This window comes from Gymnogyps californianus, chromosome 3 (assembly GCF_018139145.2).
Source record: "Gymnogyps californianus isolate 813 chromosome 3, ASM1813914v2, whole genome shotgun sequence".
In the NCBI taxonomy this organism is placed as follows: Eukaryota; Metazoa; Chordata; class Aves; order Accipitriformes; family Cathartidae; genus Gymnogyps; species Gymnogyps californianus.
The window spans coordinates 76,832,008-76,849,689 of record NC_059473.1 but is presented as its reverse complement, the minus strand read 5'-3'; the positions used below and the strand labels follow the sequence as shown (position 1 = coordinate 76,849,689).

General features: G+C 34.8%; 1 protein-coding gene across 1 annotated transcript in view; it reads right to left on the bottom strand.

Moving 5' to 3' along the window:
- The window catches only part of AK9 (adenylate kinase 9), a 77,606-nt gene that overhangs the window by 12,815 nt on the left and 47,109 nt on the right, over nucleotides 1-17,682 (bottom strand). The window contains 9 exon segments of the mRNA XM_050893959.1: nucleotides 1,482-1,700; nucleotides 3,815-4,024; nucleotides 4,816-4,878; nucleotides 7,087-7,306; nucleotides 8,963-9,081; nucleotides 13,279-13,545; nucleotides 14,147-14,359; nucleotides 15,338-15,456; nucleotides 16,418-16,624. Coding sequence (XP_050749916.1) covers nucleotides 1,482-1,700; nucleotides 3,815-4,024; nucleotides 4,816-4,878; nucleotides 7,087-7,306; nucleotides 8,963-9,081; nucleotides 13,279-13,545; nucleotides 14,147-14,359; nucleotides 15,338-15,456; nucleotides 16,418-16,624 — 1,637 coding nt within the window.

The window sequence follows — 17,682 nt, the reverse complement described above, 5'->3', positions numbered from 1 at the left end:
CTCAGCTCATCATTTTTATTCTCTGCTTATCTAATCAGTTGCATAACTACTTCCCTGCCCCCCAAATTTAATCTAAAAGTAATTGGCATGTACTCTATCTGCCTTTCTACAAAAAAACCTCCAGTCCTTAATCAATTTCATCATTTCTATTATATCCTAAAATACTCTCAAAATGATCCTATTTGCCTTTCATTATTGTCAGCACATACATTTCCACTGTCAGCACACCACTCTGATTTTATCTAATAGCTTTTTATGACTTCTTTTTTCTAACTGAATTGTACTTTTTGGTTGGTAAAAAAACACTATACAGCGTGAATGAATGAATTGGAGAAATGGAATGACAAAAATGTAGTGAAATCTAATAGAACAAAGTGCAAGGTCTAGCATGTAGGGACTAATAAGAATTTCACATATAAGCTAGGATTCAGTAATTGGAAATGACAGAAGAGAAGAAATATCTACTTCTATTAATATGTCCCTAGATTATTAGATGACAATTTGATGCAGCCATAGAAATGGCAATTCTGATCCTAAAACATTTTAAGTAAGTATTTTGATTATATAAAGCCATAATAAGAGCTGATCTGATTGCCAAGGTTAAAGAAAGATAAACGTGATCTGGAACAGGTGAAGACCCAACACGATGACTATACAAAAGGGAATAAAAGTTACTTGATTAATTAGCATAGTAAAATGAAGGCCAAAGTATGTGTCCTTCAGGAACTTCCTGTTTTCTGTATCTTGTTCACTGGGGGTTTTTTTATCAATCCTCCTTTTTATTTCTGATTTACTCACAATCCAGCCTTTTATTTCTAGCATTAAAACCAACAATTTACCTGCTGACATTTCACTTGCTACCTATAAACCTGTATCAGCCTACTTTTGGGGATAGACATGAGTACTTTCTGACCTTGACTTTCCAGATCTCTAGTAAAATATTATGGAATTAGATTTGTTAGTCTTCAAAATTTGTAAATTTTGACAGCAAAGAATTATTGCTGATGAATTACGTACATTTAACATTTGTTGGTTTACTTTTTTGCCACTGCTAGGGTTGGTGGCCACCTGTGTGGCTTCTTACAGCTTCAAAGCCCAAATCCTTTCAGTTTGTTTTCACTGCTTCTGGAAGGCTTTAAGACCTTCTCTGTTGTCCTGTGTTTTGTGGATCATTAAGAATTAGGCATTTCTTTCTGATTTGGTGATACCTTTAATTGTGTCACTAATGCTAATGTGACAGATTTTACTAAGTGCCTCTCAGCCTTAATTTAGCTGCAACACTGAAAAGACTAACACCTTTTATTATCAATGCTTGCTGTATTTTGTGTATATTCAGTGGTGTAGTTTTGATTCAGTAATGTAGTTTTCATTAAATATTTCTGGTATTAGTTGCTACTGTCTGATAATATTTTTTTATGTGAAATATATTTTTAAAAAGTATTACTTCTTGAAAATATTCTTCAGCTATTTAAGAACATTACCTTGATTGGATCCCACTGACCAAAAGAACTTGGAAATTTGTATGAGAAAACTAGCATCTTATGTGCAAGTGCCAAACTTATTGGGTAACATTTCTCAAAAATGCTTCCACGATTTTCCATTAGAGAATGCAGCTTGCTATATATTTGGTAGCGTACGATGTGAGGCTTCTGTCCTCCATTGATCTCGATTTGGGGTATTAACAATTTTTCAAGTTCTTCCTGGTTAACGAAAACATAATGAAATATTAGAATCATAAACACGATCAGATTTTTAATAATGACTCACAGCAAGATTTTCTGTGAACTATCAAGGATTTCTTGAGCATGTTCTCAGTCACTGTAAATCAGCAAAATTTGATTTGAGATAGGAATTGGTCTTCCGGCCCATTGAAGTTTAAATTACCCAGCCTATATTAAGTATCACACTATTAAAAAAAAAGAAAAGGACAATCTGACGGTTAACTTCAAGGAATCTGCTATGATAAAGCTAAAGCTTGAGAAGTATCTTTTATTAAAAAAATAAATATCATTCTTTCCTTACTCCAAACAATTTCGGATGGCTTGTTACTCTCTAAAAATATTGCTGCTCTCTGATGACTTATTATTCTCCAGCTTATTCAACTAAAATATAAAACCAATCCATTTTCTACAGAGTTTTTTCTAGTAACTTAATACTTTTACAAGTGCTCATGTGTTTTAATGTCATCATTTAGTTTTCCATAAAAGACCAAGATTCCACAATGTCAGAGGACCAACAATTAAAGAATCAGAGAACAGTAAAGAAGAGTCTTGAATAATGAATCAGAAATAGTAAGTTATTTAAGGTTATTTATGAAGGCATAAATGTTCTTGGAATTAAAAAAAAATGGGAAAAACATTGAGTAAGCTGTAACTAGGGGATATTAGTAGTATCTAGTCCCAATATGTAGTTCTGTGTAATTCCTCGACTTACATATAGTGTCTATATAGATCCACAGTCTTGGATCTTTCCACTTACTGTCATAAACAGAACTCAATATAATAACGAATCCTAAAATGCTAGTCACCTTTCTTGTTGCTGAGATTTATGTACTTCTTGAGAGAAACAAAAGTTGCTGGCTCTCTTTCCCTGTTCCTTTTCTGATCAAATTTTTCATCAGTTTACTAATGCAACAAACGATATGCTCCCAGATGACAGAGAGGAAAATGCTCCAAGAACTATAGTATTCCACTAGCTTTAACTTGAAACATTGTATTGTTCACATAAAGAGCTAGGGCTGTTACTGGGATTTCTTGTTTGTTGTCTCTCATGGGCCTTATCCTAAATTCTTTCTAATTCTATTTTGCAAATTCAGTTTATAATCAGAAAAGTGAAATTAGCCACAATTAGCTTTATGCAGAACCCCTAAAATTATTTTTGTGATTATCATTGGGAAACATGATTCTATGCGTTGAATAGTTCAATAAAATTATGACATTTTACAGTCACTTTTGAAAGTTGAATGTACTTTCAATTCACCTTCTTCCAAAATTAACGGAAAGGTGAATCTCTGAGCACAAAACACTAATCTTTTCCACGCAGCTTATGCTTCCTTGTAGTGCAAAGAATGTTAGGAGTTTATTCGTGATTGATCTGACATTCAATCCATTAACTATTAAAATAAAGTGAACCTTGAATCAGTCACACTTATGGTATTGGTAAAGGTTGGATTCATTTTGCAAATACTAACATCTATGTCTTGGCTATCTACTTCTGTAAACTTTCTCTCTGGTCAGTGGATAGATTTTCTTCTAAATCATGATTAGTTTCCTCCTGAAGTAAGATATTTAGTATATAGTAGCGAAATGGCACCAATCTACTTACTGCCTTAGATGTGGGCATTAATGTTGCAGATATCTGAAGTTAGATGAGGTTACCTCACCACAGGTAATTGCACTGATTTAAAGAAAATTACATTACTAAGAACTGTATAAAAAAAATTAGAGTTGTCTAATAAGAATTTTGCCTTAAAAATGATTTTGAAATACTGTTCATATATTTATGACTCTCTAGTTTGGTTGCCTGCATCAACTGACCTATCAAAAAGAGAAATGAGGACCCCAAGACCGGGAGGTCTACCCAAAAGTTTCCTTTGTTTTTTTCCCCACAATATTAGTCTTACAAATTATATACTTTTTAAAGTATATGCCTTCTCACTACAGCCTTCATCTTGCTCACGTATTTAGATCATGAGTACAGCAGCACGATTGTTTAAGCACGATAACCTTTGAATTTGACAACTAAAATAAAACTGAAAACTCTTCTTGCATCATGTGATCATATAATTTAACAAAATAAGCAGTGGATTAGGTACCTGTACACCTTGTAAAGCGTCTATTTCTGAATCAAACTTTTCTGCAATTTCATTTTGTATGCGATCGACAGCATCAATCTCCTGTTCTTCTTCAGCCTCTTCTTCTTCTTCTTCTTCGAAAAACTCTTCTTCAAGTATAGCTTCAACATCTTCATTTTCATTCTCATCTTCCTCCTCAGTGGCTTCATAATGCTCCTTATTTGCTAAAGCCTATAAAGGTAAAATATTTTGTTGTTTCATGTCTATGATACAGATGTTTTGAAGGAACATATGGTATTCTTGTCTCTTTTTTAATTAGAAAAATCATTAATTCAACAAAACCTCATTTTGGGCTGTCCTTTATTGTAAGCAAAAATCTAGTAAATTCTAGAATCATATTTCAGAAGAAAATAGAGGTATTGCATAGTGCATACAGTGAAGCATTGTACCAGTTCCAAGAGTGCTTAAAAAAATGAAGTGCTACACTGCAGTTTTGATAAGAGGAGTATTTTTTTCATACATAGTATTGTAGTTTGGCAGGACTTTTTTATAAACAAGCTTGTTAGCTGAAAGTGTAGTTGACAGAATTTCGTGAGCTGTCAAGTAGTACATTAATGCATTTATAAATATACTATGTAATTGAGTTTGGGCAGAAATCCTGGTACAGTCCTATTCTGGATTAACCATGGATTTGACAGGGTACTTAAAACACAAGCAATTAGTGGGGCTACTCTTATGCTTACAAATTAGATACATAAAACTCATTTGTAAGTATTTTGCTGAATTGCAGCATATATTGAGCATTCTTTTTAAATTGTTTTTAGTGTTCATGAGTCAATAGTTTCTAAAACAATTTAAACATCATGTCAAATTATTTTTGAAAGTAGAACTTTCTGACAGTCTATCACATTTTACTGTTCTACATTGCCCTGAAAACTCTGTGACTAAAAGCTCTTGAAATTTCTAAGATATGAATGCAAACACTTCTATTTAAAATCTTTTTTATTAGCTTGTTTTCTTACCTCCTGTTTCTTTTGTTTTCGTTCTGCTAAAAGTTCTTCCCTTCTTCTAGCAATCCTCTCATCCTGTTAGTGAAAAAAAGATGTAAGAAGACAATGATCTTTGCTAATAAAAGCTCTCCTCTGAGTATTGGTAATGTGACCTAGAATTAATGTTGTTCTTTCCACCTTAAAACTCTGTTTCTAGTTGCTTCTAATGTTAAAAAATATTATCTGTGCAGCTTGAAATTTTGCAGACTAGATATACCTCTCTACTAGGTGAACACGTAAGTAAATTTTAGTAAAACTAACTTGGCAACTTCTGAGATTGAGATTAGGGGGGAAAAAAAGACTGTGATTCTGATCACACTGAAAATATTACAGTATTTTTATTGGTAAGCTGCAGAGTTTCTAAACTTAGAGGTGGTTTCTCCCATTTGGCAAAGGGGTGACTGAGCATCGTATTAAATGTGTGCTGTTCCTTATGCCTGCTTAAAACTGCCCTATTTTGAGCAAGTTATAAGCATTTGAAGTATAGTCCCCCATACATACTCAGTAGATACATGTCAAATACCTGATGGCTAAATTCTAACTCAGCAGTAATATGCAGAAGCATTCTACTTAAGGCCAGTGGGGTCGATGGGGATTCAACCTGTAATTGCTGTTCTTGCACACTGTAATGCTGTCACCTGAACTGAGATCAGAAAAACTGAGTATGTCAACATGCAGGCAATAGTGGAATTTTAGAAATTCGTGTTAACTTCAAGTGAAGTGGCCTGGATACCAGAGCATTCTAAGCAGAGCAGCAAGAAGCTCTGCACAGACTAATTTTCTCTACTCTTGTGACTAAACTCCGGTGTTCCTGAATGACACAGCGCTGCAGGTGTACTCATTGCTCTCACTATCCTGTTGCCAGCTTCTTTCAGTGGAGAAGGAAACTCTAGGGTAGCATTTAACTGGTCTGTCTGCTTTTGCCAGACTCTCTGTATGTCCTCCAGCTTTAGTAACAAAAGAAGGGACAACAGTAAACCCAGCAATGCTGCATTCTCACAGCACCGTCTGACTTGCTCACCAACTGAATGCTATGGAAAAATACTCAATGTGTAACTAAAAGCTATATTGCAATACACATAAGCAAAAATATCAAATTACTGTTACTCAGGAAATCCTGATTCTGATCTTTCCTTACTTCTTAATACCTTTATCAATTTGTATCACTGTTTTGTGGATGTGTTTTAAATAGGAACCTGTTATTTTCCGTTGTCATCAGGAGCCATACTGATGCCTACACTGTTCATTAGAAGTTTGGACCCTAGGATCCATAGCACAAGTATTTGCCACTTGAATTATCAAAGTAACTGCTTACAGGGTGAGCTTAGTACAGCAATGTAGACTGGTCACTACAATGCACCTTTTCCAGTAAGATTTCAAACTTGCATGACGAAGGACTAAATTGAAAAAATACTTTAACTCTTCTAGATTATATGCATTCTCAGAGCCAACGTCTGGCACAAGCAGTTCAGAAAACTTACTGGTATTGTATGAGCCTTGTCCCAAATTCTGTTGTACTAACTTCCTGTGTGTCAGCTGCTCTGTAGTAACTTATGCTCAGACCTTTTCTGATAGTACATGTGAAGTACTTTATCTCACTTCTATAGAAAGTTAGGAACTTTGAATATATTGCATGTGCTGATTGTAAATGTCTGCATAGAGGTTTCAGGTTACTTCAGGTAACTTGTAACCTGTTCAGTAGTAGGCATAGCTGTGTTCAAATGGGAGACTGTGCAGCTGCAATACTGGCAGCACTGAGAATGTGGCTTAGTGCTATTACATTTCTGTGCAGAGTATCATAGTTGGAAACACAGACACATACACCATACAGTACCTCTGAAGTCAGCCTATGGGACATGCAGATCAACTCAACAGCCCATGCTCAGGGAATCCGGGATGCAACAGCAATACCGTGCTTGAGCTGTGTATTTGATTTTTTATGGCCGTATTCACTCTCTTCATCTAGTTGCCTTTTGTCCAGCACTTTCCAGATGTCTGACAGAATGCCAGACACTTTTCTTGGGCTGCGAGATGTCTAAACTCCTGCACGAATTAATTGCACAGAGGAGGAAAGGAGCCCTAAATTCTTTTTGGTTCCTATGGTAAATCTAGGAATGCTATGAATGTGTGGGGCTGTGTCTCCTGGCTCTCATATCTGTTTCTCTGTGTGCTCGTCACTGCTTTGGGAATTTTAGAATCTGTGCTGCTGAAATTACAAAAAAGTAGACAGGACTGAAAACTTACCCTTATTTTTGCTTTCAGGTCTTTCAGTTTCTTTTTATTTTCCATTTTTTTATACTGTCTCTCTTTCCATTTTTGCAGACGTGGAGGAAGAAGACGGTCAAGAACATCACTTTGTTCTACTTGAATATAAACCGCAACATCAGGACAAAGTCCTCGTTCTGACAAATACTGGGCTTCATCTAAAGTACGAGGGAAACCATCCAGTATAAATCCTGTGGACCTAATTGGAAAACAAGATATTTATCATTACACAATGTAGTTTAAAGTGCAACACAGTGAAAATGCAATTAATTTGAAAAAAAAATTAAGCTTCCTTATTAAATGTGTATGTTAAGAGTAAACTTAAAAAAATACTTTCAGGTATTATCTTTTGACAATGTAAAACTGATACTTCACTATGTATTTTAATTGGTGTACTAACAAATGTATTTCTTCTGAGGTTTTAATGTGCAGAGATTAATTATTTAAAAATAACTTTAAAAAAACAAAATAAATTGTGTCCTCAGTATTGCTTGTATGACTCTAAAAACAGTACTTCTTAGCCACTGCTCTCAAAAAAATAGAAGGTGCCCCAAACATTATTTTGGTAACATCTGCCACAGAAAGCTTGTCACCTGAAAATTTATTCTCTAGTATAGGATGAGAATTTTGCCACTCAGCATGACCTACATCTCCCTTCCTGCAGATATTAAAAACAGGTCAGATATGTCTGGAAAGCTCTATGGCCTGTTGGAGCTCTTACAATCTCAAATTAGATGAATAGTTCTGTAAAGCTGAATGTTGTGTTAATAAGAAGTTAATATTTATCTTTATTACTTTAGACCTTAATAGGATACATTGTAAAACTGCAGAAAACCAAAGAAGCTACAAGGAGTGGGAGCGGATGGAAGAACAGGTGGTCCTGGATGCTGTGGGGAGGATATCGATCATGATATATATCATGATGAAGGTTCTCCTCTGCTATACAGTCCCGGATGAAACTGAATTTATATCATATAATATCACAACATTATGTGTAATGCTGGGTAATCTTTTGTCTTTTTTCCTAAAACTTTTTTCCTAAAACTGTATTTTTACACCATTAAGAGAACGTTGTCACCTATCTGTGGGCTGACAGGACAAAAGTTTATTTGAGGATCTTGTTTGTTCTTTTTAAGGTATTTCTCATACTGTTAGGAATTGAAACCTAATGGTCAAGCTGCCAGCAGCTATGATCTGGACAGAAATGAATGGAATAGATAGGACATGGAAAAAGGGATTTTCCTTGCTGAAATTACATCCTAAAAAGCCAATCTGCTTTCTAGGAGTCAATGATCTTATTTATTTATGCAACAATAATCCACAGTTATCACAGTGTTATGGATGTACTTTCTGATATGAAAGGAAGTCTGTTGTGGATACATCACTGGAGTGCAGATTGTGATGAATGCACAAGATAACCTGATTCTGTGTTATTTTGGAGACCATTGATACTTTGTCTTTGCTTTCCACACAACATTTACAATATATGGAAATCAATAGTTACAGCTGAATTCCAGCTCTCCATGTTTATTAATTACATGAAAACATAAAGGTTTATTTACATATCTATCCTGTAAGCCCACGAAAACTACCCAGCTATTCAGGAGATTTAATCCAATTCAAATGCACGAAGTACTTTTGTCCAGTGCTGTGTAGAGCACACGAGACATTATGTTACTGTCAAAATATCAATCAAAATAGAGCAACAAAACCAAGACTGAGAGGTAGGTCATGATTCATAAGAAGTACAAGAGCATTGAAATAATCTCTGCAATATTTATCTGTAATTGTGGACACAATGGATTATATACTTCCTAAGATTAATTAAAGAAAGAGAGAATCTAATTACAGTTACCGGAATGGCTCTTTCCTCCACCAGTTAAGAACAATGTTATCAAGGACTTCTGGAGGCAGTGCTTCATTATCCATTAGATTTGCTTTGATTGCTTCTTCCTCATCAGTTAACTCCACTTCCTGTATATAAAGAAAATCCAGGAAAAAAAAAAAAAAACAAACCAGAAAGAAAGAAAGGTCTACCTGATACATTTTTTTTTTTTTTTGACTAAGTAAGGTACTGTCTTCATTTGATTTAAACCAGCAGAAACAAAGTAAACTCATTTGCCACATTTCACTGTACTACATTATACATTTGGGGATATTTTCCATGTGCTTGGGGTTGGGTACTTCCCTAGAGTTGGGGCAATTGCTGCTATATGAATTTTAATGAAACCTAAAACCAAGCACAATTGTTAAGTATTTAATTACACATATGCTCAATTCAGAGGAATAGAAACTGAAATGATCACAGTTTCTCCTAGTTGCCTACAAGAAGTTTTCCACTTAGTTATACATGTTTTCATGCTGGAAGATTATCTGCTCTACATCAGAATATTTTTTACTTTTTAAAAGCAACTTTTATCTTTTGATGCAATCCAAAGAAAGATGTCAAAGAAAGATACGTAAGGTTACTGGGTATAGGCACATGACCAGAAATCAGAAAGATAGCATTGTTCTACAAAGCAGTCGTAGTATTAATGACTAGTCAAATGCAGAGCATTCAAATACTAAATCTAGCTGTTAAGTTCTTGTGAAAAACTGTTTTTTCAGAATATGTAACACTGTCAGATTGATATGGCTGAGGAGGCACTTCTCATAGAATGGCTTCCTGACACAAACTGCAGTGAAAAAGAATGAAAAGAAGGTATAGACTGGTGATTCTGGATTAGTTTACATCAGTCACAATATCAAAATACATGCTTTACAAGTATACCAGATAAAAGACAGCATTAGAAGTCAGGAAATATCACTGTTCCTGACGTGCTGTGTTAATTTTTGATGGTAATAATCACAGAAGAAAATATTATTTCCTAGTAAGTTGATTTTTTTTTTCTTCAAAACAGAATGGCAAAGTTCGTAAGAGAAATGTATCTGGTATCCTTTAAAGAGTTCAATACTTTTTCTGCCATACCTTATAAAGGTCTCATTTGTAAAAAGCCTCTTATATTTGTTTAAGAAGACTAGATATACACTACCAAAAGAGTGTGTTTTTTAAATGTCAGTGGCCATCAAACATGCAGCTAAGTTGCTTCCAAAGTCACTTGGAGAGAAAACTTAATATGCAGCTAGGTATTCTCCTGTCCCTCTCAGCATATGGATTTAAGTTGTCCCCTGAGATTCTTTTGTGAATTCATTACAAAGTTCTGCTGTCCTTTCCTCATGTAGTAGTCATATTAACCCAAATTGCTCAAGAATTTGTTAGCATAACCTGTTAGAAAATAAAGGAATAACCCTTTTTAACAAAAGGATCCAAAGTGATTCAGGAACCCTCAAAATGATGGTAGGGAGCTGCTTGCTGCAAGGACATGTCTGAATAAGAATTCCTATGCCTGACATCTATTCTGATAATGTAGCCAAAAGAACTTGAGAATATGCTGGAAGTCACAGGTCTAATGTAGTGTGTATGTGAATAATATTTTCTCTAGTGCCTGACACAGCATATATATTAAAAGATATCAGTATGATGTAACAGATACCTAAGAAGGCAAAGTGGTAGCCAGATCTGTAACACAAAGGCATCTTGAAAGAAATGTGTGAAGTGGAAGAAAACAGTAAAACCCATATAAAAATGTATCACTGACATCACCCCTGCAGATGAACTGTTGAAACAGCAATTGTATTTGATGAAAGAAAAGAAACACGAGATGTATATTCTGGGTACAGAAAAGAGAACACCCCGTGTAGCGGTGGTTTGAAGGACAAAGTTGCTCCCCAGACCTGTCAATGCTGCGAGGGCTTTGGTTGACACATACTAAAACAACCAGGATGATATCTTTTTGCTAAACTTCCCAGGCTGCGTGGTATGTTTTGTTTGGCTTTAGTGTTTTTGCTTTGAATATTATAGCTGACATTTACCTTAAGCTTTGATAGATAGGCTTCTGGTGTCTTGCGCTAAAGTGAAAGAGAATTATATAAATGAAATCAAATGAAATTATTTTGGAGAGGTAGTGGGTCAGTGAAAAACAGGATAGTCAGACAGTCTGGTGGTAGTCATACTCAGAGAAATGCTTAGGGAGTCCATAACCTTATCCTCTAGATTTTTGTGCATGGACTAATGAACGGGTTTCTAAACTGAAATGCAATTGCATCAGCTGTGCTTTGGTCATGCCATCAGATAAAGCGCTTTACAAGAAGTGCGAGAAGAAAATACTAACGTAGAAGAAGATTGTTTACCACCAGATACAAAGATGAGGAAAAAATACTAACAGAAGTGTCTTTGTGTGAGAAATGTATTGATGCCAAAAAAATAAAGCTGAGTGAGAGCCAGCTATAACCATCAGTACCAGGAACACTTGCCATATTTTTGGCTGTGATGACCAAGTTGTAAACTGACTTGCCAAAAGAACCTCCTCTTAGATTTAACTGATGAAAACCTGAATTTTTGTTCTGACATCCATGATTTTGATCTGTACTCCATCTGTGTGGAAGTATTTGCTTCCCATATTACCTGCTCTTGTGTTATTTCATCAGGAACACTACCTTCCAGTTATCAGGGACCTCCCCTGCTTTGCAAGACAATAGAGAATGGCCTTGAATGCCTTTGGCAGCTTCCTTGGCACCTGTGAACGCACCCCATTGACTTGTGTATGTCCAGATTACATAAACGATCCCAAATTTGATCCTATTCTGCTATGAGTAGTACCACTCTTTCCCCATGCTTTCCTGTTAGCCACAGAGACCTAGAAGGCCACAGACTAAACTGTACTTGTAAAGACCACGGTAAAGAAGGCATTGAGCATCTCAGCCTTTTCAGTGTCTTTCATCAAAAGGTCACCTGCCCCACTCAGTGGCAGACTCATATTTTCTAGGTCTTCCTTTTACTACTGTTGTTCTGTAGAAATTATTGCTACCCGTCAGATCCCTCACTAATTTCCACTTCCATTGAGTGCTCATCTTCCTAATACTGTGGCTGGATGCTGTTTCTGTGTGCCTCCTCTGTAGCCTGCTTCCTCTCCTGCATGCTTCCTTAGATCCTGTAGTAGGAAGTCTTCGAAGGTCTTTGATGACTAGTAACTTTAAGGAACATGGCAGGTATCAGGAGCACAAAAAAAATGGCTCTTAGAATATGATGCAGAAACTTATTTCTTCCTGAAGCTTTGAGAGTTGGATAAACCCTTATTTGTATTGTCTCGAAGGTAGATTTTCAATTTCTTTGTACTATGCATTTTTTGAAAGATTTATATGCTGTGTACTTCTGTTGAGACTTCTCCACACAATAAAGGCTTTTATCATATCCATTGAAATTGAAACCTTGTCTGTTTTTCCCAATATATCACTGCCTAAGAAAAGAAATCACTCTCTCATGATAAACATTTATGTAAATGTTTATTGTTCAGGGAAATTATACCCTGTAAGAGATGAGTTTTTGAATGTATGTTTATAATAATTTTGAACCAGTATTCAATCTGATTAAGAAAAAGAACTAATTTTCTGAAAACTATCATTCGTGAATTATTTTACCAGTATCATGAATATCCAGCTATTTGAAACAGTTTTTTAACTACAAGGCATATTTTATGCTACCTAAGAGTTTTTTTCTGGTTTGAAACTCTGCTGCCAATAGGCAAAGACAACACTACAGTCCAGATTACAAAACCTACTGTATTAAAAAAATACTAGCTTACCCTGTTATGAACACTGAAATATTTCTGATTTTTTTACAAGGGATGATCAGACTGAGGGGCTGGTAGAGGCCTTCTATTCTTTTGCTCCAACAGAGTGCAGAGGGCACTGCTGGTGAACATTTCTAAACTCCTGTGCAATTGGAGCACATGCACCAGACTGAACCTCCATAGTATAAATACTTGAAGGAAACCATACCTTCCCGTTATTATTCTGACCTTCATTTTTTTTTCTCAGTTTTTCTTCCTTTGCCCCATTTAGCATCTATCTCTACTATTTAGAAAAAAACCTAATAATAATTCTTGGAAATGTTTTGAAGAATGTTTGTGGCATTCATAAGAAAACATTGACAAGAACTATTATTTCCAAATTTCATCAAGTAAATAATTTAACATAAGTGATTTTTATTAAGCTAGAATTTTATGGGAAATTCCTATTCTGGTCTGAAAATGGTTATTTTGTGTATTGACATAAAAAAGATCAGATTATTACCTGTTTGCTATTTTCAGTCTCAGTTTTAGTCATAGTCTGAGAGAAGTCTTCCAGTTCCTGTGATAGAATTGGCATTTTATTGTTATCTTCATCAGATTCTTCATCAAAATGGGGCCCAACTTTCTCTTTAGTTTTGGGTAAGATCAATTCCTGTAGATATTCTTCAAACTGAATATGGAAAATGCCTAATTTCTCTGCTGTCTGTCGTGCACAAGTAGTTTTACCTGCTCCATGAGTCCCAAGTAAGCATACCCGTAAAGGAGGAGCCTATAGGAAAAAAATTGGAATATTTTGTAACAATTTGGAGTCTACAGTGCACCCCTTACTGTTTTTAACTTCCAAAATATCATTATAAAAATTGCATCAAAAACAGTCACATAATTTTGCATTTTAATTTTTCAAGGCTTTCTATTGCTGTTCCAAACAGACTACCTGCTCTCTGGAAATACTGAACAAATACACTATGGCAATTGATGTCAGTAGGTAAAAATGAAACTTCATTAGACAATTCTGGTAAATCTTCTCTTTTACCCTTCTTCCACTTACTTACAAAAAAAAAAAAAGACTTAAAGATAGTAAAAAAACCCCAATATGTGTGATTTGTTAATCACATCTTATGATTATTGTAAGCCTTTATAATCTTCCTCTATTTTCTGCTTTATTTGCACATTAATTCGATGTGTTAATTTAAGTGTACACTAAAGTCACTAGGGAAACAATGTGTTTTATGTGTTTCAAGGACTTGCCTGATATATTTATTGTTACCTAGAAAAAATCAGTAATAATAAACAATTAATTATAAATGGGAATGGAAAATATTGATTTTAATCTGTTATTATATGCTTTAAACAATTTTGAAGATTCTCACTTGTATTGGTTCATTGTGAGCCACATACTCCTCAGGGTTCTTCAAAAATTTATCTCTGTACTCAGAAGTTGAAAAGTAATAAATCTTTTCTTGATATTTAGCTGCATGTTCATAGAGTCCTGGGTAAAGGACAAAGTTCTCTTTCAGACTGACTGGGCAAAAGTGTTTTGTGTCTCCCATGTGCCTTTTCTTTTCCTTAGTTTTTTCTTCATCCTGAAAATATGAAAATTTTCAAAAACTGAATTCAGTAGTTCACTTAGATTAAGTAGATCAAGTAGATCAGATTAAGTAATGTCAAATACATCAACTGAGCATTGAATGAGAATGGTATTCTCAAGATAGTTTGTAAGCTGAATATAAGTCTATGAAAATACACACTTTTTAGATTCAGAATCAGAAAACAAACTGTGCAATCTAGTGAGAGAATTATTGAGAAAAGAATGACCATTTTAAATTTGAAAATATAATATCATAGTTAGCTGTTGAAGAACAAAATCAGGCTAGAAGTATCAGTGATAAAATCTTTCCTGTTGTGTTCTTGAAACTCACTTTCTGTTGCTTCTAAATGTGCAGAAGTAGATCTCTTCAGAAAAGGCAATGAGAGCTGGTATTATGAAGTCAGATTATTTATCCAATAAAATTAATTTCTAAAAAATCTATTAAATACTGCTCAACTGCTGTATGTGGATATCCTGGACTGTTAAATTTGGGGATGGGAATCTTCCGATATAGGATGAAAATAAAAGAAAGGTGAAGCTAGACCTTTAATTTCATTAAAGTGGGTGTTTGAAAATTATCAATAGCTGAGATGAAACAGAGGATTGCACATTAGGACTCTGCATCTTCTGATGTTTACATGATGGCTCACAGAATCATTGTTAGTTGACAGAAATCAAAGTTCACATTTGTTTCTTTAATAAAACCCCTCTTTGCCATCTGGCAAAACTAGGTACATTCATTCTCTCTATTAGCATGGGGTATTTATGCTTCTTGCTGGAGTAAAACTGCTATCAGCCAGAACATAGGAATACAATGAAAGTGTTCTTGAAGCATATGCTGATATCTATTCTGTAAGAAGGCTGAAATTGGATCATACAAAATCAGGTGCAAAATCTGACTTCTCATGGGTTGTGTTCAAACTGAAAAATGAGTTAAAATAAAACCATAAATAGACAAAGCCAGCATGCTTACTTCTTCATCTTCATTTTCCTCTTCTTCAACTTCTTCATCTTCCTCTTCAGCAGCCAGATCTTCTGCTTCCTCATCTAAGTCTTCAGCAGATAATTCCCAACCATGATATTTAAAAGGCTCTGAAAAGGTTAAATTTTTTTTTCTGTTTCAATATTTTTCATTTGGCTATGCCAGAATATATTCTCTCTGTCCATAAAAGTAAGCACATATGTGAAAGCAAATCATGCCAACTGTATATTGCATTTCTCCTACTCATAGAACAAAACGTTCTCCCTGGATGTAGGAATTAATATATTGCTTCCTCCAAAAATGGAAATTCTATTGGTTGTTTTTTGGTTGAAGTAAATCGGTATTTTCAATCGGAACTTGTAGTACAAAAGTGTTATACAAACACACGGAGACAGTGCCATTACTGTTTGCAACAGTTTTTTCCCCATTGTTCATTGGGGAAAATCATCAGTCAAATTTTATTTGATTATAAAGCTAGCATTATAGATGTTTTCATTAATAAAACACTTGCATTGTAGTAATGATAGGAAAAATGTAGTATTAATATTATTTATCCAGTCCTCAAAATTGTTAGAGATTTGAGCACACAAGTGAAGAAAGGTAATTTGTCAAAAAAATATCAATACTGTAAAAATCCAGTGTTGAAACACAATCTATGCAGGTGGGTAGACCAGATTATTACACAGTCTGAAAGTCTCATTGACTTCAGTGAATATTGTACATTAGTGAACCTTTGTTATCTGTCCATTTCTCAAACCTGTATCCTGACATGAACAGATAGAGCAAGTAGCTGGGGAAATGTGCTGTCAGAATGTTTAGGGAGCTATTAGGTACATATTTGTATAGCTATATATGTGTTTTTCAAATATATATATTCCCCACTCTTCCTGTGTCTTAAAGGCTGCTAGTGGGCTTGTCAGCTCACCCACAGAACACAGCATGTCCTGTTCCAGCTTCATGTGAGTAACACAGAACTGAGTATAACCTACCCCCCCAATATATTCATCATACAAGCTCTCCAAAATCCCTCTTGGTAGGTTAAGTGTAAATCACATAAACAGTATTACTTACTTTCCATAACCAGCACAATTTGATTAAGCAGACTTTCTGGAGTTTGCTCAGCAATCTCTAAAACAACCACCTGAACTAGAGATGACTGCTTGATTTCTGACTCCACTGTTTGCCAGTCATGCATGAAAAGGTCAATCTTCCTTTTAATTATTTCCATTTCTGGTATATCTGGAAAATCATCCTCTGCAAACTCAGGTAGTATGATTTCTGAAAATCAAATAGTATATAGAAGGCAATGCTTCTCTAAAATGTTTTGCATATAAAAATTATTATGCTTTAGGATTATTTTTATTTTCCTCAATTATGGCTGCTTCCTTCCCCCCCATTATGAATTATTGTATTACTAGTTTACAAAGACACTTTGAAAATGCCAAATTCATTATGTTGATATAGTATATACTGATGCTTCTCCAGGAAAATAAACGTGGTCAAATTACTTAACTAAATTTGCATATGGTTATTTAAATCAGCACACAAATAAATATCATGACTCTTTCTGCAAAGAAATCTAAGGAATATATATTAATTTAAAAATTATGATTTAATAATGAATAGTTTTTGACAGGCTATCCATACAGTCATGCCTCATATGGAACATGACAGTACAGAAAGAAACAAAGAGTAGGAAAACTAGCATACACTGCAAAGAAGCAACTTCATGTTCTGACCTGGTTCAGGTTCAGTTACTGAAGCTGTTGTGGAGTGTTCAGGTTGCATGTTAGGTATCTGTTCTTTTTCAAGTGGAGGATGTTCTCTTTACGTGAATAGAAATATAATGCATACTACTAGGTGTTTTTCCTCTTCAGCATAAGATCTCAATATACAGATGTTAATGAATTAAACCTTCATTTACTCAAACAAAGGCACATGGATATATAAGGATCAACATGGCAAAATTGCAGAGAAAATAGAAGATTTAGGGGTGAAAGGAAAAAGAAGGGACTAAACAGAGAAGTCCATTTCAGTGTAAATATCAAGGATATGAGGGATGGTATCGAAGACTGAAATCCTAAATTGATAAAGGCAAAGCAGTGAGCTAGAACACTAAACCATGCAATGTAAGAGTTCTTAAACAAATTACAACTGATGCCTCTAACCATAACTAACAATGAGGCAAGATAGGTACACAGAGATTATGATCCACCTTTTAAAAGTGATCTGTAATGGGAATGTCTCGATTCCTGGATACCTAATGTTTAATCTTTGCAGAGATGCTGAACACACTTTTGCCAGTTATATGAAACAGAAACTGTGGGTGTTAAAGA